General features: G+C 44.3%; 3 protein-coding genes across 6 annotated transcripts; 2 read left to right on the plus strand and 1 right to left on the minus strand.

Moving 5' to 3' along the window:
- The first annotated feature begins 11,767 nt into the window (after positions 1 to 11,767).
- Positions 11,768 to 12,388, plus strand: LOC125548989 (uncharacterized). The gene has a single exon (XM_048712491.2). It carries the CDS (start codon positions 11,871 to 11,873, stop codon positions 12,192 to 12,194), a length of 324 nt encoding a protein of 107 aa, XP_048568448.1. The 5' UTR covers positions 11,768 to 11,870; the 3' UTR covers positions 12,195 to 12,388.
- A 1,618-nt stretch (positions 12,389 to 14,006) lies between these two features.
- LOC125545701 (pentatricopeptide repeat-containing protein At5g66520) lies at positions 14,007 to 21,977 on the minus strand. Of its 3 annotated transcripts, XM_048709731.2 has the most exons (8): positions 19,951 to 21,977; positions 19,767 to 19,847; positions 19,550 to 19,609; positions 18,477 to 18,528; positions 17,327 to 17,526; positions 16,504 to 16,572; positions 14,770 to 15,548; positions 14,007 to 14,672 (listed from the first exon to the last, which is right to left on the minus strand). In XM_048709731.2, the coding sequence occupies exon 1, from the start codon at positions 21,871 to 21,873 to the stop codon at positions 20,113 to 20,115; it is 1,761 nt and encodes a 586-aa protein (XP_048565688.1). In that variant the 5' UTR covers positions 21,874 to 21,977; the 3' UTR covers positions 14,007 to 14,672; positions 14,770 to 15,548; positions 16,504 to 16,572; positions 17,327 to 17,526; positions 18,477 to 18,528; positions 19,550 to 19,609; positions 19,767 to 19,847; positions 19,951 to 20,112. The 3 variants fall into 3 exon arrangements, with proteins under 3 accessions (XP_048565688.1, XP_048565687.1, XP_048565686.1); XM_048709730.2 differs by having other exon boundaries at positions 18,477 to 19,609; XM_048709729.2 differs by lacking the exons at positions 14,007 to 14,672; positions 14,770 to 15,548; positions 16,504 to 16,572; positions 17,327 to 17,526; positions 18,477 to 18,528 and having other exon boundaries at positions 19,609 to 19,847.
- LOC125545702 (uncharacterized) lies at positions 15,874 to 17,194 on the plus strand. Of its 2 annotated transcripts, none has more exons than XM_048709733.2 (3): positions 15,874 to 16,180; positions 16,315 to 16,388; positions 16,725 to 17,194. In XM_048709733.2, exons 1-3 carry the CDS (start codon positions 16,066 to 16,068, stop codon positions 16,905 to 16,907), a joined length of 372 nt encoding a protein of 123 aa, XP_048565690.2. In that variant the 5' UTR covers positions 15,874 to 16,065; the 3' UTR covers positions 16,908 to 17,194. The 2 variants fall into 2 exon arrangements, with proteins under 2 accessions (XP_048565690.2, XP_048565689.2); XM_048709732.2 differs by having other exon boundaries at positions 15,884 to 16,180; positions 16,722 to 17,189.
- Positions 21,978 to 24,234: the final 2,257 nt, after the last annotated feature.

Genomic DNA, 24,234 nt, shown 5'->3' on the forward strand with positions numbered 1-24,234 from the left:
GTTACTTAATTGGGATTGAGAATGCTGTCAACCATTATCAATGTTCAACAACCACCATGATAGTTAAATAAAATTTAATCCTTTGCAGTAGGGAAAAATTGGCTTTACGCAAAACTATAACCATAGAGCTTTTCCACCAACCAAATATGCATGTAGTGATAGCCATTATTCATCATTCTCCTATGGTGTGAATTTGCCAGTACATTCAATGTACTGACCCTCCGTGGCTGCAACGTCTCATGTTGCAGGATATCTTACGACGAGTAAGTGATACGTTAGGGTTACGATTTCTACACTCAACTTTGCCGTTGGTGTTGATGGGAATCCACAATCTTGTTACTTCCGCTATTTTGGATTGAGGTAATAGTATTTACGTTACTTTTACATGTGATTTACCTCTGTTATAAATCCTCGAGTACTGTGTGTGTCAGCATACCGATCCAGGGATGACACTTAAGCACAGAGACTTGATCCATTCGGGTCGGGTCGCTACAAGATGGTATCAGAGCACATGTTGACTGTAGGACGTGACCCTAGAAACTGGCAAGCCCATAGCAAAGATTATTCTCTAAAACTTTACTCTTTAAAAGGATCTTTTACCTCTCTTCTCTTCCGAGCTTATTCAAAATTCCCTTTAGTGAGACCATACCCCTTTCCCCTTTTGACCACACGAAGATTCGACTGATGAGACCACTCCAAGAAGTACAAGATATCGGACAACTAAGACCACTTCGAAATGAAGAGTATTTTCCGCGCATCTGAATAATGGAAACTACAAAAGTTGAAGACCGAAGACAAGTAGAATTTGAAGGCTCTGAAGAATTTCCAGATTTGTGTGACCTAGGAAGGCAACCCTTATGGAACTTGACAGACTATGGAAGTTGTCAATACCCGAGATCAAGGTGTATCGGAGAAAGACCGGAGCATGAAGCATGAGAACTCAAAGTTTTGTCAAGAAAACCCTAAGGCAGGAGATATCAACTATGGAAGATAGCTCATGGCAATGAAAAGGGAAGAAACACAGTTATCCGTCATGTCATCACCGTTGATGCTATTGTCACCGTGCTGAGTTAAGGATGCATTTCTTCAGAATCGATTGATGGAAGAAGGTTGATGGACCACCTATTAGTAAGATGAAGTTTTAACCTTAGCCGGTGTATCACCAGGATCTGGAGTATTACATCAAGAAGTTAAGATGGAGCCACAAGAAGCCGTATTTGAAAGGAAGCATTTCGTGAAGAACTCAGGACCCAAAAGTTGAAAGTAGCCAAGCTAGAGTAGAAAAACCTCGAGATACCAAAGATTCGTCAGGAACGGAAGGACCGTAGTGCCAATGGTTCATGTCAAGGATGTTGAAACCCAGAAGTTTTGAACACAACTCCAGAATATTAAAGTACGTCACGAGAGACTTCGCGTCAACAGAGTTGATCTGGCAAAAGAACTTGAGAAAGACAAGCATGATCGGAAGAAGCCATTGGAGGCATGAACAAGGCTTGAAGAGTTTGGAGATGTTGAAGATTTATTGACCTTTAGAAGACCAAACCCCTATTATATACCTACATTAGATGCGACGTTTGTGAGCTGTCATTTGTTTGATGTTTTTCCCAACAGCCACAAATAAAATCTGTCTTTTCAAAACTTTTGTTTGTATTGTGTGTATCCCTCTCTATCTCTCTTATCTCACCCCATAACCCATGGACCCAATAGATGATGAATGGAGATGAGCTCGTATTTGCTAAACCGATGAGTCAATTGGAGACGGACCGATGGATTTAGAACATGGAAGATCACATGGAGAATAACCCTATAGCCGGAAAGGATATGCCCCAGCATGCTCTTCAATGCTTTGAAAGAGGTGCTGCTACTTGGTGGAGGATGTACCAAACCATCAATGGATGGCAAGGAGTAACCACTTGGAAAGAATTTAAGTTGACTTTGCCAAAGTCTCGGTTTGTGTCCCAGAAGTTGAAACCTTATGGAAAGGATATGAAGAAACCTTGTGCATGCAAGCTTTGTGGAGAAATAGGACACACCCATAAAGAACACAAGGATGAATGCCCTAATTGTGAAGGAAGTCACCCAGTTGAAGAATGCCCAGTTAGGCAGATTACTTGTTTCTTGTGTGAAGGGACTACCCACTATCCTGCTAAGTGTCACATTTACCCCATGGTACAACGAACCATCCAGCAGAAGAAAGAAGTAAAGAAAGGAGCCCTTATGGGAATTTTAGAAGAAACTATGATGAAGGAAGAGGTGGAGGACACACCTAAAGAAGACCCGAGTAAACCCTGCACTAAGTCTTGCTGTTCATGTGGAGAAGGACACATCTCCCAAAATTGTTTGAATGGGGATCTAGTAGAATTCCCGACAGAGGAAGTAGAGTATGACCCACAGGAAATAGAAGCCCTAATTGGAATGGAAAGGTCCAGGAAGAGAAGCAGATTGGATTCCAGGAGGGACCTGAGTCATATCACCTGTTATAGGTGCAAGGAGTCAGGGCACTACCTCAACAGTTGCCCAAAAAGGAAACCTCGATACTTGTCAGAAGTAATATGTTTTAGTTGTAATGGAGCAGGGCACTTTGCCAGAGAATGCCCCAAGGAGAAGGAAACTTGTGCTAGATAGTTGAGTTTGCAACAAAAAATGGAGTAGTAGAAGTGAGAACATTTTCTTTTCTATTGAGGTGTTGAGTTGAGACATGTAATGGAAAAGCGAGAGATTGTAATCACTTGAGAATGAATAAAATTAGCATCGTTGGTACTGATATGGATTTTATGAGTTGTTACTCTATGAAGAAGAATTTTGGCCATTATGAGGATATAAGAAATATGTTCTATGGAAGATTTGTGCATTTTAAGGGTGGTAGTACCCTGTAAGAACCATTGACCCCTGGAAAAGATAAGGATACTCCACTGAGTGGATTTCGGACAAAACGAATATGAGTTTTGTCTCGATATGTGTGATGCCCCAAGAGTATGTGGGATGAAGTTGGAGACCGTCAGTTGTTTGGACCAAAGGTGATCAAGGAGTCCAAAGAGAATGTTAAGTTGATAGACTGAAGGTAGCTCAGTCCAGGCAGAAGAGTTATGCAGACTCAAAAAGAAAAATGCAAGGAGGTAGCCTATGAAATTGGAGACAGAGCATGTCTTCGCATGTCCCCTATGCGAGGAGTTAAACGGATTGGAGTTAAGGGACAGTTAGCCCCGAGATTTGTAGGACCATACCGAGTTTTGGAGCGTATGGGAGAAGTGGCCTACAAGTTGGAGTTACCCGAAGGACTGTCAGGAGTTCATGATGTGTTTCATGTTTCCCAGTTGAAGAAGTGCCATGCAGAGATGGCCAATATTCCCCTGTAAGGACGCTTGACCCTGGAAAGGATAATGATGTTCCACGAAGTGGAATATGGACTCCATAAGTATAAGTTTATATCTCGGTATGTGGGATAACCCACGAGGATGAAGAGATAAATTACTATTGGATATAAAGGAGGTATGATGTCGGAAGTATGGATCAATGGAAAACTCCATGATGAGTCTAAATAATCATGTCCTAGTTTGGTGCCAATATAAGGAAGGAAGACAATACAATTGGATGGATTTAAGAATACTAGGAAGTTGGAAGTTGGAATAATGATCAGTTGCCCGATGATAAAGTTCAAGGGCTACAAGTGATGAGATGGGCCATAACCCACAGGTCCCAGGACCTGCCAAGAAGCAAGCACACTCTTGCTGAAGGAAAAACCCCGGAAGAAGTTATGATTTTATCGATAGAAGATTTTATAGGAGCAACGCAAAACCTGAGAGTTGTGAAGGAACGATAGATGTTTGATTGGCTTGCAGAATCAATGGATTATTCCGAACTTGGTTCATCGACGAGAGAAATTCTGCAATGCTTGTGAGGATGACTGAGTGTTAGTATGCGAGATTCGCTAAACTGTATACATGGTAATGATTTGGGTGCGGGATGGATTGATCACCATACCGACTTACTCTCATTATTCGCCTTGCTATATGGGATGGTAAATCTGAGTGACTTACCTATAGTAGAGTGCCGACGATCAAAACCTTGTTTAAGCCTTAGAATGGTATAGGTATTTTTCCTTTGTACAAGGCAGCTTTGTCACCCGTAGGTTATACGGTGAGGATCAACTCAGACCCATTTCCTGCAAGAGAAACCATAAATTGTTAACCACCATGAGATATCGATAGTTATTTAGAATTGGCGCCAGACCCGTCAGTTAAGGAGACCAAATCTTGGAATAACCTTACCAAGAGGAAAGGACAAAAGAATTGAGGAAAAAGGTTATGCCGTTACCGGAAGAGCTCAGAGGAGGAATTTTCTCGAGGATCTGAGAAGACCGACACTGTCAAGAATAAGGATGGAGTATATGAGTTTTGATGGAACAGTAACCATGCTTCTAAGGGTGGTAGCACCCCAGACCCCTGTGATGATCGATGGATTCTGAGGAGACCCCCAAACCCTAACCTTTTCTTGCTAGCCTCTCCGAATCTCGAGGACGAGATTCATTTTAAGGGTGGTAGGTTTGTAACATCCCAAAATTCTAAATTTTGGAATGTTATAATAAATAGATAGATTTGATTGACTGTTTGATTGATTGACTGAAAGTGAGTGAAATTCGAAACTTTTTGAAAGTTAAACGAGAGGGAATAAAAGGACTTTCCCAAATTTTCATTTTTGCCTTTATGCTCTCCGTGAATTCAAATACTTTTTCATCACGAAACCCTGGAGAGAAGATGACATGACTTCTTCCATTTATTAAATGACAAGGGGTGTTGAAAATATTTGAATTTCATTTGAAAATATTTCCAATTCTGAAACTTTATGCAACTCAATGATTTTCACGAGAGAAGATAAAATGACTTCTTCAGATTATATGAAATATGAGTTGGGAGTTTCAAAGGATCAAATTCAAAGTCTTTTGAATTTATTTTCAATTTGGAGTTATTTGAGTTTTATTCAAATTATTTTTCTCCAAAAATAAAATACATGGAAAATAGGGTAACATGATTCCCTACAATAGAAAATTGGAGAAAAATTAATTTGAAATCATTTTGGTTTTTTTTAAATGATTTTGTTGGATTTTAATATACTAGTAGAACTGTTTGAATTATTAGAATTTATGTGTATTTTATTTAATGCAAGAAAAATGTTCACCGTGTAGAAAATCTTTTTCTGAAAATTTTGATATATTATATGCCTATATAATATTTTCTTTTAATTTGTTTTATTATTTTATTTGTCTGGAAATGTTTTTTTTAAAAAAACAAAAAAAGAATCCTCACTGGGCCGACCCCGCCGAAGCCAGGCCAAGGCCCAGCTCCGCGCCGCCTTCCCCGTCATCCCCGACCGGGACTCTCCCCGGAGTCCGGCGCCGCCCCGCCTCCATTGCCCCTCGCCCAAGCCGCCCTCGCCTCCCCCCTCCTTAAATCCGGAGCCCCGGGCCCCTCTCCCTCTCCTCTCCCCGCATCGCCGCAGATCCGCGTCGCCGCCGCATTGCTTCGCCGCCCGCGCCGCTGCTCGCCTACGCCGCCGCCTGCTAGCGCCGCTGCCCGCGCCGCCCTCTGCCGCATCCGCCGCTCGCCGCCTCTCGTCGCCGCTCGCCTGCGCCGCCACCCGCTCCTCGCTGGAGCCGCTTCGCGCCGCTACTGCCACGATAGAGCTCGCCGTCGCCTCGCCTCGCCGGAAACCGCCACCGTCGCCGTTGCCGTTGACCCGCCGTGGACCGGTAAAAAAACCGCCCGGTCCGATCCGATTTTATTTTAAGTTTTGGTTTATTTTTTAAAAAAAACCCCTAGACTAGATCTGTTTTTTAGGTTTTATTAAATAGCGAACGTCCACTGTTTAGACCTTATAAGCGAGCGTTCGCCTTTTAGTTTTTTTTTCTTTTTCTGTTATTTTCGGCCAGGGACCCGTTTGTGAATAACATATTTGCAGAATAGCCCCTGATCTTCAAAACACCGTAACTTTTTGCTCGTTAGTCCAAATCCAACGAAACCAACGCCCACGTCTTCGTTATGATCCCCTCTATCCAGTAATCCAACTCAAACATGTTTTTGAAAAGTTTAAAATTTGAATTAGATCAGATTTGAATTCAAACTCCGTTTGATCATAACTTGAGTTTCGTAGCTCCGTTTGAGTTGATTCTTTTTGCAAATCGAAGCTCTTGACCTAACATTCTAATAAGGCCAAATTCACATAATTTTGGTACTGTTAGAAATTGTTTTATGTTGCAAGAGTTATTTTTTTGGTTTTGATGTTTTCCGAATCGACTTCTTCGATCTTTCTGATCTTTTGAGTGATTGCTTATGTGTGGTTACTATTGCTTGATTACGATAAATTAACCGGAGTGTGACGAGTAGAGCTATCAAGATTTTTGAGTGCGAATCATCTTCATCAACATTGCAGGCAAGTTCACACTTTGATCATATTCCTTTATCACCCAGTTTTTATGCATTAGTTTCAACCTCAAACATTGCATGAGTAGGATTGATAACATGTGGGTATTGGGAAGTAGTTGATGAGGTAGGAACCTATTACATGTTTATTTTCAAACCCTTGGGAGTTACTATTACGTTATGCTTACATTGTCGTGCTATGCTCGTAGACGTGGATTGGGTTTTGAGAGTATTCATGACAGATGTGAGATTGTTAATTAATGGTTTATTTAAGGTGGCAACTTAAACACACATCTGGGTGGATTGAGGTACCTGGTTATTCCAGGATTGCTTGTCTAGGCACCTGGGTAGACCAGGATTGCCTTTTTTTTATGGACCGCCACCCAGGCTCAAAGGGATCATGAGACTATTCATACTAGAAACATCCGTGTGCAGCCACAAGCTATTATGGGCTCTAGCATAGTTGACTAAGTTGTGCGAACTCTTACAGTGGTAGACTAGCAGATGTAGGGGATGTAGGTGGTATAGTCTACCCGATCGTAAGGTGCTAGCGCTTCTGAAAGACTATGTCTCGGTCATCCGTCTTCTCAAACACCATGTAGTGCGAGAAACCAAACGGAGGCGGTCGAGTCTTGTGGGGAAAAGTGCGCAAACCTCTACAGAGTGTGTAAACTAATCATGATTAGTCGTGTCCCTGGTTATGGACATCTTGAGTATCTAGTACTTGGATTATCATGTGAATCTCATCATGTGACTTTAAATAATTTTGTTGGGTATAATGATGTTACTTAATTGGGATTGAGAATGCTGTCAACCATTCTCAATGTTCAACAACCACCATGATAGTTAAATAAAATTTAATCCTTCGCAGTAGGGAAAAATTGGCTTTACGCAAAACTATAACCATAGAGCTTTTCCACCAGCCAAATATGCATGTAGTGATAGCCATTATTCATCATTCTCCTATGGTGTGAATTTGCCAGTACATTCAATGTACTGACCCTCTGTGGCTGCAACGTCTCATGTTGCAGGATATCTTACGACGAGTAAGTGATACGTTAGGGTTACGATTTCTACACTCAACTTTGCCGTTGGTGTTGATGGGAATCCACAATCTTGTTACTTCCGCTATTTTGGATTGAGGTAATAGTATTTACGTTACTTTTACATGTGATTTACCTCTGTTATAAATCCTCGAGTACTGTGTGTGTCAGCATACCGATCCAGGGATGACACTTAAGCACAGAGACTTGATCCATTCGGGTCGGGTCGCTACAACATGACACACATGTATCGTTGCTATTAAGGGTAAAAAGATGGGGTCTATTCCTACATGAATAGATCTTGTCTACATCATGTCATCATTCTTATTGCATTACTCTGTTTCTCCATGAACTTAATACACTAGATGCATGCTGGATAGTGGTCGATGTGTGGAGTAATACTAGTAGATGCAGGCAGAAGTCGGTCTACTAATTTTGGACGTGATGCCTATATACATGATCATTGCCTTGGATATCGTCATAATTATTTGCTCTTCTATCAATTGCCCAACAATAATTTGTTTATCCACCGTATGCTATTTGTAGGATCAAAAGTATGTCTAGAGGGGGGTGATTAGACTACTTGACCAAATAAAAATCTAGCCTTTTCCCAATTTTAAGTCTTGGCAGATTTTAGCGACTTAGCACAAGTCAAGCAATCAATCTGCACATGCAAGTCTAAGAGTATAGCAGCGGAATGTAAAACATCTGCATATGAAGGTAAAGGGAGGAGTTTGGAGGGAGCAAACGCAATGTAGACACAAAGATTTTTGGCGTGGTTCCGATAGGTGGTCTATCGTACATCCATGTTGATGGAGACTTCAACCCATGAAGGGTAACGGTTGCGCGAGTCCACGAAGGGTCCACGAAGAAGCAACCTTGTCTATCCCACCATGGCCATCGCCCACGAAGGACTTGCCTCACTAGGGTGATCTTCACAAAGTAGGCGATCTCCTTGCCTGTACAAACTCCTTGGTTCAACTCCACAATCTTGTCGGAGGCTCTCAAGTGACACCTAACCAATCTAGGAGACACCACTCTCCAAAAGTTAATAGATGGTGTGTTGATGATGAACTCCTTGCTCTTGTGCTTCAAGTGATAGTATCCCCACACTCAACTCTCTCTCACGGATTTGGATTTGGTGGAAAGATGATTTGAGTGGAAAGCAACTTGGGGAAGGCCAAAGATCAAGATTCATATGGTTAGAATGGAATATCTTGGTCTCAACACATGAGTAGGTGGTTCTCTCTCAGAAAATGAATGCTGAAAGTGTAGGCACGTTCTGATAGCTCTCCTTCATAATGAAGGAAGGGTGGAGGGGTATATATAGCCTCCACACAAAATCTAACCGTTACACACAATTTACCAAACTCGGTGGGACCGAATCAGAAAACTCGGTCAGACCGATTCAGTTCAAAATGTGAATGTTAGGCTTTTCGGTGGGACCGACATGTCAACTCAGTGGGACCGATTCCATTAGGGTTAGGGCATAACGTAATCTCGGTGAGACCGATTACACAAACTCGGTAGGACCAACTTTGGTAATAAGCTAACCAGAGAGTTGGTCAGGCAAACTAGGTGGGACCGAATCGCTCATTTCGGTGAGACCAAAACGTTACGAAAGGGAAACAGAGAGTTTGCATTGCGAACGCGGTGGGACCGATCGCTCATCTCGGTTGGACCGAAATGTTACGGAGGGAAATAGAGAGTTTGCAATCTCATCTCGGTGAGACCGAGATCCCTATCAGTGAGACCGAAATGACTAGGGTTTCTGGCAGTGGCTATGTCAAGTGAACTCGGTGGCGCCGGATAGAACATTTCGGTGGAGCCGAGTTTGACTTTTGGTTTGGGACATATGTGGATATGAAAAAGTGGTTGAGGGTTTTGGAGCATATCACTAACTATTTTGAGCAAGTAAGTCATTAAGCAACACATCATCCCCTTTTAATAGTATTGGCTTTTCCTATGGACTCGATGTGATCTTGGATCACTAAAACGAAAATGTAGAGTCTTGAGATTGAGCCAATGTGTGTCCTTAGCATTTTGAGGGGTCCACATTCCTAATCCATGCCATGCCAATCATTGAACTTTCTAAAATGATCATCTTGAAATAGTATTAGTTCAATGAGCTATATGTTGTTAGTAATTACCAAAACCACCTAGGGATAGTTGCACTTTCACTATTTTCTCGAGAGAAGCCACTAGTGAAATCTACGGCCCCGGGTCCATTTTCTATCATACTGTTTTCAGATCTATTATTCCGAAAACCCAAAAATACCTTGCTGCACTTTTTGTGTGTGTTTTCGCTAGATCTATTTATCCAATCTCATACAATTTAATCTATCTCAATGCCGATGAGGGATTGACACCCCCTCTTACATGTTGGGTTACAAGTATTTGTTCTTTGTGTGCAGGTATCGTTTACATAGTGTTGCTTGGTTCTCCTACTGGATTGATAACCTTGCTTTCATAACTGAGGAGAAATACTTACCGTTATTGTGTTGCATCCTCCTCTCCTCTTAGGGGAAATACCCACGTAGATACAAGCAATCACCATAATCTTTCAGTCCTGTCCGAAATGTGACTCCGATCGGCGCCACGAGAGGCCCAACGATGGGCGCCAACTGTCGTGGTATTTGCATGGCAGATGCCATGGGATGGACTAATCCCGCATTAGGACACCGTCAGCGCTCATGGTCCCTAACCACACGAGATAAGTCATCCCATGCCATCTGCCGTGCAAATACCACGATAGTGCTGATTGTACTCCTCGCCCGTGACGATGTACACCAGGGCCTACACCACCGTGCGGATTGCTATTGCGGCGGCTGGTCCTCCTTGTCGCTGGAGGAGATGACGATCTAATCCCGCATTAGGACACCGTCAGCGCTCATGGTCCCTAACCACGCGAGATAAGCCATCCCTTGCCATCTGCCGTGCAAATACCACGATAGTGCTGCTCGTACTCCTCGTCCGTGACGACGTACACCAGGGCCTACACCGCCGCGCGGATTGCTATTGCGGCGGCTGGTCCTCCTCGTCGCTGGAGGAGATGACGATCTCCGCCTTCGTCGAGGAGTCGACCACCGATGAGGACGACGGCCCCGGAGTTCGAAGGCGGCATTGCCACGATCCTCCGGAGCTGATCCCGGAACCACCGCTTGCCGGCGCCGAGGCCCATGACTTGCCCATCACCGGAGTTATGGAGGAAGAGGGGCTAGGAGGGGAGTAGAAGGAGGAGGAAGAGCAGAGAGATTGCAATGTGGACGGTGCCGGAGCACGACTTAAATATCCGCGACTAGGCCATGCAAAGGGCCGATCAGCCACTTTAATGTGGCGAGTTGGTTCCTCGGCAAGTTGCGTCCGTATTGAAGCTGCGGCTCCTGAGAAGTCGCGTAGTACTATGTTACCATAGACTCCAAACACCTTTCTCATTAACTAGCTGCCACATAAGTAATCTTGTCTTGAGATGTGTTATGTTCCTAGTTAAGTTACTCCCATTATGACTAGCCTCACATACAGTCGCACGCCCAACACCGGCTGCAACGCATAGGAGATATTATTTGTGTAATTCTCGAATTAGTAAACTAATAGCTAGTTTATAAACTGTTATTTGATTTCATTTAAAAATACAAATTTGAGCTTATGTGGATAATGAGATTGGGAGGTAATTGCTATCTTGTTACACAGACGAAACTTTTGATTCAAATTTGATATTTTTCAAACTTGCACCTGTCCTTTTTCCTAAAGAAACACCGATGGTTCTTCTCTTTTGCTCTCTTTCCTCGTTTGTTCCTCGGTTTGCTCCGGTACTGGTCAACGTCTATGGCATTACCTCACCTTCATGAATCTCTCCCATCGTCACTTTGGTTCTTCCCGGGACAAAAGACCTCCACCACGTCAGTCAACCTAACTTTTGTAGAAATATTGTTCAACACGGCTCTTGATTCGAGACATTACGAGAACCTCGAAATAGTATTCCTCCAAAAGTTGGTTGATTAGGTAGCGGTCTCAGTCTTCTTCAAGTGTCACTAGCTAGTGGAGCACTTGTCCAACCAGGAGTGGCTGCTGTCTGCCGCCTCTTTCTCCTCTACTAATTCTTACACCGCTTTCACAGTCAATGGTCTCATGCCAGTCCCCTGTTCAGACAATCATATGCACACTACTACTCCTACTTCTCAAACACGAAAAAACAAAGAATTACTCGTCTCTCCATTGGCACCATCTTCTAGGAAATTACATGAGCGACGCGGCCAAACGCACGTCGTCGCGGGCCACGCTACCCCCACGCTATATAAGCCCTAGCCATCGCCCAAACGTGACACACACCCAGACAATCAACTGCCCCCCACGCACGCACACATCAAGCGCAGCTGATCCCCCAGTTGATCGATCCGGCAGCTAGCTAGCCATGGCCATGGCCGGGAGGAAGGTGACGACGAGCAGCGCCAGCGTCGCCGCAGCGCTGGTGGCGCTGCTGGTCGTGGCGGCGGCGTCGGGCGCGGCCGGGATTCATGTGTGCAACGTGGACACGGGGAGCATGCTGAACAACTGCAGGTCCTACTGCTCGGTGGGCAGCAACGAGGCCAGCCCCAGCGGCGCGTGCTGCGGCGCGGTGCGCGGCGCCAACTTCAAGTGCCTCTGCAAGTACAAGGGCTTCCTGCCCAAGGACATCGACGCCAACCGCGCCATGCAGATCCCCGCCAAGTGCGGCTACGGGCCGGCCTCCTGCTAGTCACCCACTACCAACAGCTTGCTACCAACTTTCACTCGTTCGTAGGAGTGTACGTACGTAGGTTGATCTGATGTGCGTGCATGCTTTGTGTTGGCCATGCATGCTACTACCTTTGTATCCTCTTCCGCTTTTCCTAAGTCATGTTGCTGTGTGTCCACAACTATGTGGCAGAAATAAAACTTATTTCCCGCGTCTTTCTCTATATGTTAGATTTTTTTGGTCATCGATTAATAATGCCAATAAGTTCTATGAAACTTTAAAAAATATTCCAAAAAAACATTTCTAAACATTTGGGTCAACACTACAAACGATCATAGGTCAGAGGTGCCTGCAAGAGTCTTCGCAAAATGTAAACAAAATTTAGAAAGTTATATATAGCGATATCACTAGTTAAGGAATGCCCCTTGTGAAGAGTGAAATCCACAAAACCATCACAATTGTGACATCAATAACAAAAAACCACCACTTTACGTTTTATTAGCAAGATGCACCAAATGCAATGTTATCTTTGACAAAAGAACACTAAATGCCCCTTGACCCAGGTATTGATGTGGCAAATGACAGACGTTGCAAAGAGCAGGCATGGGGTGATGGTCGTTAACTAGCAAGGCGTTAAGATGACCAACCGACTGTCTACTACAACAAGTTTTGCCCAACTCCGGTGATGAATGGGCGATGACGGCGGCGCGCCTTCGGCTCGCTTCAATGCTTGTAGTCGTCGCTAGGTGGTCTATGAATCTGGATGCAATTTTTATTATTTCTGGTGTTCGTTATACTGTCATGATTGAAGACGAATAGATCGGATGTTTTTTGCAAAAAAAAATGACCAAAGAGCCCACTCATCAATATGTTCCCATGCTCACCGTCACCGAGTATGAACTGGGGTGGAGAGCCAAACCACCCGGCTGCAGATGAGATGTAGTGGTGAGAGAGGTGGAGATGTGAAGTATCGTTTAACTAGTGATTTCGCCGCCGCAAGAGGTGCCCACTTGTCGCAATCTAAGAGTTTTCTTTTTTCGTAGACTCGTTTATTCAAAATATTTTATCTCTTAAACCGTGTGTCAAATTTCAAACCGTTTTTATCTTTGAATTCCTCACGTCAAGATCTTCGAAACTAGAACCCATGTTGATAGATTTCCATGAACTTTTTTCACAAAAAAACCAGATGAAGAAAACCGAGCAGAAAGCACTTTTTTGACTTTCTTTTTCCTTTTTCAAAGAGGCACAACTGTGGCTCTTGCAAAGCAATTTTGTGTCTCTAGGTTGTTTTTTTCTGGCTCACTGGTGCAGAACAACAGCTACCATTTTCTTATAGTTAAAAACATGATTTAAAAAATGATCATTAATTTTTAAAAATCATGATTTTAAAAAAATGTGGGTTTGAAACAAATTCCACAAATTTGAAAAAAAAAACTTTGCAAAATTTAAAAACGATCAATAAATGTTCATGAATTTGAAAAAAAACTCACAAATCTAAAAAATCATGAAGTTTGGAAGTTTTCACAAAAAATAGAACTTTATTCATCAATTGGAAAAGGTAAGAAAGTAAAGAAAATGGCAATAAAACACAAAAAATGGAGAAAATCAGAATGGAAGCATACCAAAACCGTGACAGTGTGAGAAGCTTTCGTAGGCTGGCCCATCTAAAACCTATAGCCGGGGCAATGGGCGCCTTCGACCAAATAGAAATTTCCCTTGTCCATCTTCCTTCTCATCGGCTCTCAGTTGCTGGCCAGTTGCTTAATTTAGCCCAAGTCACTACAATTGGCCTTTCTTCAAATCCCTCCACATATTATCTACAAGCTAAAAAAATGGCACACCTTCTAAGAGTGAAATCTTGCAATTTGAGATGATTGGGACTTCAAAATAATGAAAACTTTAGGAAACTAGGAACTAGCAAAAGTTCTTCAAGTTGTGTATGTGCGTTGGGGTGCAGATCTTTGTTGTAACAACACTGCAGTTACAGTCAAAGTTGTGTGGAGCCGACCCCACGTGTCATCTGCAGCACTGCACTGATAACTGCAGAGGATCCCAACCCGCGCATCTGATGCTGTATCAATCAAGAAGATCACAAACCTTTGCAGCCCCATGATAAAGCTTGCCACTGGTTCAGATCCAATAGTATAATTTCTGCCCCATGTCAGAGTGATTATACCTAGATCGACTCAGAAATAACTACAGTTGAATAATAGAAAAGTCGTATCAATGTATAGGACATACTATTAGCAAATTGTGTTTGTGCCTATTTGTGGGGCAGTTGAGTTGTAGGTGCCTAAAAAGTGTAACACTCTACCGAGTACACATGGGTTTGAATTCTGGTATCCCGACACCTTGGTGGATGGATGTACCTTGTGATGGCAAAATATGGATTTTGTGAATGTCGTCTAGTCGGGAGTGCAGTACGCCATATCCTTGTGATCCGTGGGGCTGAAAACAAGAAGTCCCCCTCAGCACGACAGGGTGGAATGCAGACCCCCCCTGCAAATATGCTTAGCCAGTGTAAATTAGTCCAGTAAGTTCTTGGAAGCAAAGAACAATTTACACGCTGGATTCTTAGTGGCCAAAATGTCCTTACTTGGACAAACAGTACCCACTTGGCTATTTTTCAGACTGGACCAAAATCTTGACCCAGTTGGCGTCTCGTGACCGCCAGCATTGGCCTCTCCCGGTGGTGGTAGCCGCTCTGGTACTGAAAGCAACCACCGCTGAGCACTGCCCATGTCCACGGCCAGTCAGTGCATCTTCCTCAAGGAAGAAGCACACAAGCAATATGACCAACGCGCCGCAGATCCCGAGCTTCCGAGAATTGCTCTCTGCGGCTGCAAGAGGCCGCCAGACTGCGCGTGGTACGGCTCTGGATGCTTGTCCCAGAATCCAGTGGCAAGCCCACGCCGCCGTGCTGAAGGAGAGCGAGAGAAGAAAACAAGAGCTAGGCTGGGAGAAACGCAGAAATCCAAGCACCTCCGCCACGCTGCTCTCTCCGAAATGCAGAATCCAAGCATCTTCACCCGAGCTGCTTTTCCAGTTCCCACACCCTCCTCTCGGTCCTCTGGCATACAGACATACACCTCTGCATGTTCAGAGATGATACGCCATAAATCTGTGCTTCCCCTTGGCTTTCACCGTCATCACTACCCCAGGCATCCTAGGTAGTTAGTTCCTTGAAGCATGTCCTTTAACTGAACATAAGTTTCCTCTTCTCCCTCAGGGTTTTCCTTGAAGCATGTTCTTTCGCTGATTATTAGGTTTACTACTATTCCCACATAGATTTTGCGCACTGTGTCCGCCGTTTCGATGTTGCATATGATTGGCGCAAATAATTGGCCCATCTTCCCTTCCCTCCATGGCCTGCCTCTGTAGAACAGAAGGAACAAAAAGAGGTGAGCAGAACGGCTAATGAAGCACATTATTTGACTACTTAAGTTCAAAACTGGGATAAATAAAGAAAATAAGATGCGTGCAGAGAAGGCACATGTGTGGCAAGAAGGGACAAAGGTGATGCGGTGCAAAAACAATGCAAGGACGGTCCCCCGTTGCTAAGTTTCAGAGGCCTCTGTTATCCCGTGTGTGCGTGCATATGAGGGAGAGCGGAGCCACCTGTTGGTGGTCACCTCAGTCCCCACCCCACCCCGCCCCTCTCTACACCATTGTCTGCATGGTATGGCACAAGGATACGCACACATAATTACATATGCTAGGCAACAGCGGAGCCACAAGGCAACGCACGCATACGCACAAGAGCTCTTGCACCCGTCTGCCATCTATATAGCCTCTAGCACTTGCGACCTTAAGCAGTTTCTGTAATTACAAGCACACCTCCATTCCATCCTCCCGTTCCCTATCCATCTCTCCATTTTGGAGAAGGCGGGTTATGGCCGGTGGTAGCCCCACAACTACCTCGAGCTCCCTGCTCCTCTTCTTCCTCCTCTCTTGCTTGCTCATCGGCCAGGCTCTCTGCAACCAAGGCCGCCATGGTAGCATCTCAGGTTTCACTTCTTCACTGCAAATACTTTGTGTTCTTCGTTTGTTCTTGCATTAGAATGGCTTGTTTTCTTTTTCTTTCTTTAGTGTGCATATGTTCACCATGTATTCACTAGTTTCACTTCAATCTACTGTACAGGTGCAGACTATGGAGAACAATATGCTCACCAGGGATTACCTGAAGAACATATGGACTTGCAAGAGAACATCAAGGTACATATGCCATCTAGTTAGTACTAAGCGCCGTTCTTATAGGTACTATAGCACATGATAAATTATGCTTGCATAAAGATTCTGTAAACTTCAACTTGCTTGAAATACTATATACCTGCCCATGGAGTTTTTGGTAAGCGGACTGATAGGAAGAGGATACAGTAGCCAACTTGCCTCCTTACTCCTACAGTTAGTACGAGAAGTTCTTAGAACAAGAGCAAAAAGAGCATGGGTGCAGCCGTGCAGGATATGCAAGTTAATTTGGAAAATGGGGCCCATGACATAGCCATCTGAAAGCAACAATAACTAACATGTTGTTCACATGCTTCACAGCAGGGTCTAAACAAGGAGAAGCCGCCCAAGTATGCAAGGAGAATGCTGATTGGTTCAATTGCTCCCATATGCACGTACAACGAATGCAGGGGTTGTCAATCCAAGTGTACCGCTGAGCAAGTCCCGGTGGATGCAAATGACCCCATGAATAGTGCCTATCATTACAAGTGTGTCTGCCACAGGTGATCATTGATGGTTAGTAGGAGCTTCTATGATATGATATGTCTAGTAGAGAGTAGTGGTTTTCCTTCAGTCTCCTCTTCTTTTCCTTCTATTCTCTTTCTCTGTTAAAAAGGCTTCTTCTTTTTTCCTTTTTCTTTTTTACTAGAGGTTAACTAGTAGCAGACTGGAGGGGCATTTTGTACTGTAAGATGTCTAGTTCAGCTTGTGAACTAGTAATTTTGAGAGTGAATGGTCTGAAATTTTGATATCGGAAGACCAGCTTGGCTGTGCAGATAACCAGTTTCTTTGTTAATACTCCCTCCGTCCCAAAATAAGTGTCGCTGGTTTAGTACAAAGTTAGCACAGCTTTGTACTAAATCAGCGACACTTATTTTGAGACGGAGGGAGTATATTGCAACTAGAAATCAAATCTATAAGCAGACCTCGATGTGGTCTTCTGCTTGAATAGGCTTAGAACTTCAGACTGGATCTTCTACACGGTCTCCAACTGTGCAGTGTATAAATGCTGTAAACGTTCGTATGTTCCACCAGAAGTTGACAGTATCTTCTCTACCCTGGGCATCTTCAGCTCTCGTGGGTTTTGTGCCATCCCTCTTTCCATGTAACAAAACAACCACCTGTACTGTACAAGGGAGCAGTAGATTCATATTGACAAATGAGAAAAGAAAGAAGATGATGACTTCTGTGCAGACTGTATTTCTTCAGCAGAGCAGGCTTCATGTGTTGAATTTAACCAACCAGGTCTAGTTTCATGTATGTACCACATTTTACGCAAAAGCTGTAGCATAGGTAATAAACAACCCAGTACCAAGCAGAGCATTTATTTTGCAAGCAGAGAGGCTGCAGGGTGCCTTGTATGCATTCAACAAAAGAACAGTTGAAGATTTGTCTCAAAGTGAATATTTATTACCAATAGCTCTTTTACTGGAGAGGGGTCAGGATGCCTCTATACTACGGGACACTCCGGGGTAACTCATGTATATTTAAATAACACTGACAGGTGCTAGTTCAGGCACTACTGTCCGTTGACAAGTATTGCTCTCTTTAAACATTCTTTTCTGCTCAAATAGATTACTACGGTTCTACACAAATCACTAACAGGTTTGTACCTGGTTGTTTCCTCTTAATAAATTGCCACACGGTCTAGTCCCTGTTGGTCTCGTTTTTATGTCTTTACTTTAGTATAAGTCCATTTGACCAGTAGACTAGAGCTCACAAAAATCTATAGTGTTTCACCCAATAGAAAGAGGTTAAGACATGAATTTTAGAAAGTTAACATACAGCAGAACTATTGGAAGTCTTCAGAATTGACAGGTATTGTGCTTAAAGCCTTAATTCTGCCTGTTTGAAAAACAATTCCTTATGCACCAAAGGAATTCAGTGAGAATAATGCCTAATGACAGAGGCGGCTAATGTAAATGCTGGCCCACACATTACATCGGCAATTACGTTTGAACTTAATAATTTCCAAACCAAGAAAAAGCAGCATGTAGGAAAGTGCTCAAAGCAAGTAATCACACTTTGCTGACCATGGACCGATTACACGTGAAGAACTGAGGGTAGCAGCTTTACCATTTGCTCCTACTGTAGCTTCAAATGGCTTCAGGACCAGCATGTAGATCTCCTAAAAAGACAATGAGAAAAAAGAAGATCAATCCAGTTGTATCCTGAGAGTGACATTACAGAAGAGGGTTTGTATGGTGAGAGGAATAAAAAGCTGCCGCGCAGTGGCCCTAGTGCTACTCTCTAGCGGTAGAAGCAGGTCAGCATTTTTCTTAAGAAAACAAGAAGAGGTCTCCTATGAAGTGGTCCTGCAAAAATATTCACATGGAAGTAAGCAGTAGGATCCATCTCGAGCTGTTTTGTTTTGTATAACACGAGATGCATGCTTTCGACCCAACATAGATGACACATGGGTTGCAGCTCCTTCGAATCAAGGCCTGAAGGCTGCAGCTCTTTCCTGTCTCTATAGTACTCATCAGCATAGTTACAGGTATTATATATTTATATTCTAATTTATGCTAAAGCATGCTTCTAGATCGGCAGCATTCAAAAAAAAAATGGCCAGCCAATTTTGACATCACTAAGGTTATGAAATTTGCCTATGGCCATCCAAGAGAATCTCTGGTCAGGAAACTGGATATTCAGAACAGCTTTGTAATGTGGAAAACAATGAATTCGACATGAAGCCAAAGAATTCATAAAGAGAACACGGTTGTTCTTTGCACTTCTATGCTTAGATGGTCATTCCTACTATATTTCACACGATTAATTTCCATCTATTTTCATTCAAACATAAAATAATAATGTAGAAAGTAGACAAAAATAGCTGGCGACATTGACAATTGGACTTGCTGCATACTATCTCGATGACGCCAGCCTTCAACCTGAGTTTCACTTTTCTTCATTCTGAGGATGTTAAAGACCAACTCAACAGAGGTTCAAAGTCTTTTTATTAAGATCAAACTTGTGGTCAAGCCTGAAATCGTTATTAAAACTCCATGATCATCAACTGGTAGCCCCGAACTGTTTCTTACCCATTAAAACTGGCTGAAAGAAGGGGTAAAAACATCAAGCTCAAATAGAGCTTGTCCATTCAACAAATATGTTTTATATAGTGAACTATGAAGGTTGAAATTAATTACCTCCGTGCAAGTAAGTCAAGGAAAGCAAAATGGACCACCACCCCATGGATCTCAAGATCTCTGCGTTTCGGAACCTTTTAGTCAGTCTGCAACTAAGTCCAGTAAAATGAATACAAAGAAAGGCATGGACCAGTGTGCAAGTAACTAAGCACCCATTTGGCTGCTATATCATCAATAGAACTTGGGAGGTAGCTCTTCCAATAGCGTAATTAACTACCAGGTGCAATTTTCGATCATGTTAATATCTCCAAAGTCCTCTGGGAAATAAGCCACAGCTCCAACCAAACACTTTGTTTTCCTGAAACCAATGAAGTGTGGAAATGTTCAGAAGGACTAACATGGATTTGGACACTAAAAAGGGCAATAGTGGCAATTATGTTTTGTTTTATCTGGAAACTCACATTTGCAAATGTTTTTCATGACAAGCAGCTTCAGAAAGAAGCCCTGGGACAATGAGTTTTCAAGAGCTTCATCCAGCATGTAGCATTTCATGCCGAGAATGTTCAATCAACTAACAGGCATCACACCAAGGGATTCAACACAATTTCGGTGCAACAGAGCAATCAAGCAGATGCTACCATGTTAGATAAATTCCACAGCATCATGTAAATTTCATCCTTATCAGGATGTGAACTGCCGCCATTCACAAACTCGTGTATTTGCCCATCTGCCTCAATCACACTCCTTCCAATGTCCTTCTTCATCCCTTCAGCACTCATCAGTCTCCTAATCCTCGAGACACCATCCCACATTCCTTCATCCGCATAGATATTGGACAGAAGAACATAGACTCCAGAGTCGTCAGCTCCAAGACTTGCTAGGCGTTCAACCGACAGCTCAGCCAATTCGACGCACCTATGACTTCGGCAGGCAGCAAGCAGAGATCCCCATAATTCTGGAGTTGGTTCCATGGGCATTGTCTCTATGGCATGCCTAGCCTGATCCAAATGTCCAGCACGGCCAAGGAGATCAACCAATGCACCATAATGTTCAACCTTGGGATCTATCCCAAAATCCTTCTTCATTCTATGAAATATCTGTAAACCCTCTGAGATCAACCCAGCATGTGTGCATGCAGTCAGCACGGCAAGCACACTAAGATCATCCATTGGTGCTCCTTCAGACTCCATTTGGCAGAAAAGCTTGACAGCATCAAGTCCGCAGCTATGAGTTCCAAGTCCAACAATCATCACATTCCAAGTAACCACGGTCTTGTCAGGCGTGCTTTCAAAGATCAACACGGCGAGATCCAAGCGCCCACATTTCATGTACATATCTATCAGAGCTGTCTTCACCACAATATCGAATAAAATCTTCTTCTTCTCCAAGTAAGAGTGCAGCCACCTGCCTTGCTCCAGAGCTCCCAGCTGTGCGCAGGCTGTGACAGCCCCAACTGCAGCGACCCTATCAGGTCTGATACCGCACCTCAGCATCCTTCGGAAAAGTTCCAAAGCCTCTGAAGGCTCCCCACACCTGACATACCCGTCAACAACAATACTCCACGAGATCACATTCCTCTCAGGCATCTCATCGAATAGCATCCTCGCCTCGTCCATCCTCCCCTGCCTAGCATAGCCATCGATCATCGAGTTCCAGCACACCAGATCCCTCTCAGGCATTTGATCAAACAACTCACGCGCACGGTCCACACCTCCAGACCGCTTCCCGTAGGCATCAATCATGGCGGCCCAGGAGAAGGCGTCCCGATGCGGCATTTCGTCGAACAGCTCCTGCGCCAGCTCCACCTCGCCGCATCCGACGTACCCCGCCACCATGGAGTTCCACGAAACGAGGTCCCGCGCGCCGTCGTCGAACACCCTCCGCCCGGAGCGGCAGTCCCCGGTCCTGCAGTAGAAGCTGACGAGCGCGTTCCGCGTGAACAGGTCGCGATCCAGACCCCTCCTCACGGCCTCGGCGTGCACCAGCAGCCCGACCCTGCAGCCGGGCGCGCAGCCGCACGCCTTGAGCACGGCGGGGAAGGTGTAGGCGTCGGGGTCCACCGCGCCACGGCGCATGCGCGCGAAGTAGGCGAGGGCCCTGCGGGGGCTCGCGGGGGCGTGGAGGCGGATGAGGGTGTTCCAGGGGAAGGCGTGGCCGGAGGCGGCCCCCGGGAGGCGGGCGAAGACGGCGTCGGCGTGGGCCGCCGCGGAGGCCGACGCGAACGCGAGGAGGAGGAGGTTGGAGAGGCGGAGCGGGGAGGCGGCGAGGTGGCCGGAGGTGAGGAGCAGGGCGTGGCACTGCAGCGCGTGCGGGGCGGAGCCGCAGGCGCGGAGGCGGGAGAGGAGGATCGAGAGCGCGAGCGGGGGCGGCCGAGAACAAGACATGGCGGTCGAGTTTGAAATTCTGAAACGACCGACTGTTCCTGAGATCGAGTCGGAAACCAATCCATGCCACACTAGAGTTCGTTTTTTTTTTCTCGTTGTTTGTCACCTCTTCGTCTTGCCCTTGTCTTGTCTTGTCATCTTTGGGGCAGCGGCCAAGACGGCGTACGGGTCGTCGTTTCAGGGTCGAAGTCGGGTGAATGGGGTTGGGCGGCACTGGCTTTGACGGTGGGCGTCACTTGCTCAGCCATTATCCATTCGGACGTCCCGATGTCGTATTGTAATATCTTTACATTCTTGCGGCAGAGGTCAACGGACGATACAGGAGGCAAGACAACATGGACTGTTGGTTCACGTCGGAGTCAAAGACCAAGCGAACAACCAGAACAGAAGGTTGGATCTGGCCTTGGTCGATGTTGCTTGCATGACGTGACAAGCTGCTCACGCCTTGAACTCCAGAAGCCGTCACGGGTTAGGAGGACGTGGCACTAGCACCCAACATCGTTCAGGAGTGTGGGTTGGCGGCGACAACCAAGAGCTCCAAGAGCCTCGCTAGTCCACCAGGGACGACACAAACATCAACAAAAACATGGGCTCTATTTGGATACTCTAACACAGTTAGAGTTAGAGTTATTTTCTAACCCACTCTAACCCAAATAAGCATCTCTCCACCGGGATAGTTGGGTTAGATGAAACTAACCCACTCTAACCCTCCCTGTTTGGATACTTTTGGGTTATTATTTAAGCCTTCAACTAACCCAAACTAACTCTAACCTCATGATCCAAACAGGACCATGGTTGCACTCACCCTCCAGGCCACGGAGCTTGAAGATATGTCCTTGTCCATCCGCAACCAAAGGGGGGGGGGTGAGCTTCTCGTTGGACGGCACGGATCTCGAATCTGCCATGACCAGTCAATGGGATTGGGCCCAAATCCGGATCCGTTCATTACAAGAAATATGTTAACTAGTAACCTTTTGTCAGTGACCCTGGAAGAATTAGTTATAGATCTACGATCATTTGAGATCAATTGGTCAAAAGCCGTTCGTGGGGCTCCAAACCCTCAACTATATCGACCATTTTGATCAGAAAGGTCGTAATTTTTTTACACGAAATGGTCATAAAGCAGACAGCACTGGTCTGCTGCCTTATTTCTAGCTGATCACGACCAATATAGATGGTCATAACCTTGTAAATTGTGGTGAATTGCTATGACTAGGCGCCACCTCATCAGTTTTGCCTATGTGTCATGTCCATGTGTCAATTTTTGTCCTAGGTTGTGAAGCAACCTATATTTCTGTCATTCCCAAAATTCCCTAAAAAATCTCATAAATTCTGCACTTTTTATATGTGTGTTGAGAGAAAAAAATCCATCCATTTTTATCGACACCTCCTAACCGAGATATTGTTTCTTTTGGCAACAAACAGCCCTGCATTTATCAGGATAGGTGGTTTCTATATTTCCTTCAAACATTTCAATAATGGGCTCAAAAAGCGCGCACATTTGAACAATGAGGTGATGTCACTTTACATCGAAAGTTTCAACATTGAGAAGACGTACAACTCAACCAAGCCAAGGAAGTTTGCGTTCTCACCACATGTTGCTGTGAGTTAACTAACATGTTTTTTGTTTGCTTTTTTTGTCACTTGAGTTTTCCACCCGCAACATAGTAGATTTTTACATGATAGTTACTAGCTTTTCACCTTTTTGTTGTGACCATTTTTTGTTTTTAATACAGACCAAGCTTTGTGTTGATCCAAGTCCATTCAAGACAAGTTCCTGCATTAGAGATTTGACCAGGGTCTGCAAGAAGAATGACATCGTGAAATTTGATCAAGTAAAGCTCTCGTTCAACTGTCGTATGTAGTGCAAAGTTTTCCTTGTAGCGCAACAATGTTTCCGTTTTATTTATCTCATTTTTTAATTTTTGCAGCTGTTCTTCACCATAGTCTAGAGAGACCATTGGGCAGTTGTTGTTGTAAAATTCATGAAAAAACAGTTTAATGTCTTTGACTCCAGGAGCTTAGACCCTGACTATGTCAGCATCCTTGAGAAGCCTTGTTGCAATCTGGTATGGTGTCGAACACATCTTTTTTATACGATTTTCCCTTTTTTGTTTTTTCAAATCAATGTTGCGGTACTAATCAATTCGACATTTCCAGATAACAAACTTCAAAGAACTGGTCACAGAATTTAACCCATGGAAGCAAGATTTTGGCACATTTCAGATGTCCAGTCCACCAAGCTACCCGCAGCAGTCAACATCGTACTATTTTTTCTATATTATTCATTTGTGGCTTTTCGCAACTTTACATCCTGTTTAGGAAGCATTTTCATCTTTTTGTTGTGATCTCATGTTTCCT

The sequence above is a fragment of the Triticum urartu genome, chromosome 3A, assembly GCF_056163025.1.
Source record: "Triticum urartu cultivar PI428250 chromosome 3A, HENAU_Tu73, whole genome shotgun sequence".
NCBI lineage: Eukaryota > Viridiplantae > Streptophyta > Magnoliopsida > Poales > Poaceae > Triticum > Triticum urartu.

Excerpts from the sequence above, each read along its gene's own strand:
- LOC125545702 (XM_048709732.2), top strand. The coding sequence starts at position 16,066 with ATGGCCGGTGGTAGCCCCACAACTACCTCGAGCTCCCTGCTCCTCTTC. Across the intron at positions 16,181-16,314 it reads CCGCCATGGTAGCATCTCAG|GTGCAGACTATGGAGAACAA; the intron begins GTTTCACTTCTT and ends TCTACTGTACAG. Across the intron at positions 16,389-16,721 it reads ACTTGCAAGAGAACATCAAG|CAGGGTCTAAACAAGGAGAA; the intron begins GTACATATGCCA and ends CATGCTTCACAG.
- LOC125548989 (XM_048712491.2), top strand. The coding sequence starts at position 11,871 with ATGGCCATGGCCGGGAGGAAGGTGACGACGAGCAGCGCCAGCGTCGCC.
- LOC125545701 (XM_048709731.2), bottom strand. The coding sequence starts at position 21,873 with ATGTCTTGTTCTCGGCCGCCCCCGCTCGCGCTCTCGATCCTCCTCTCC.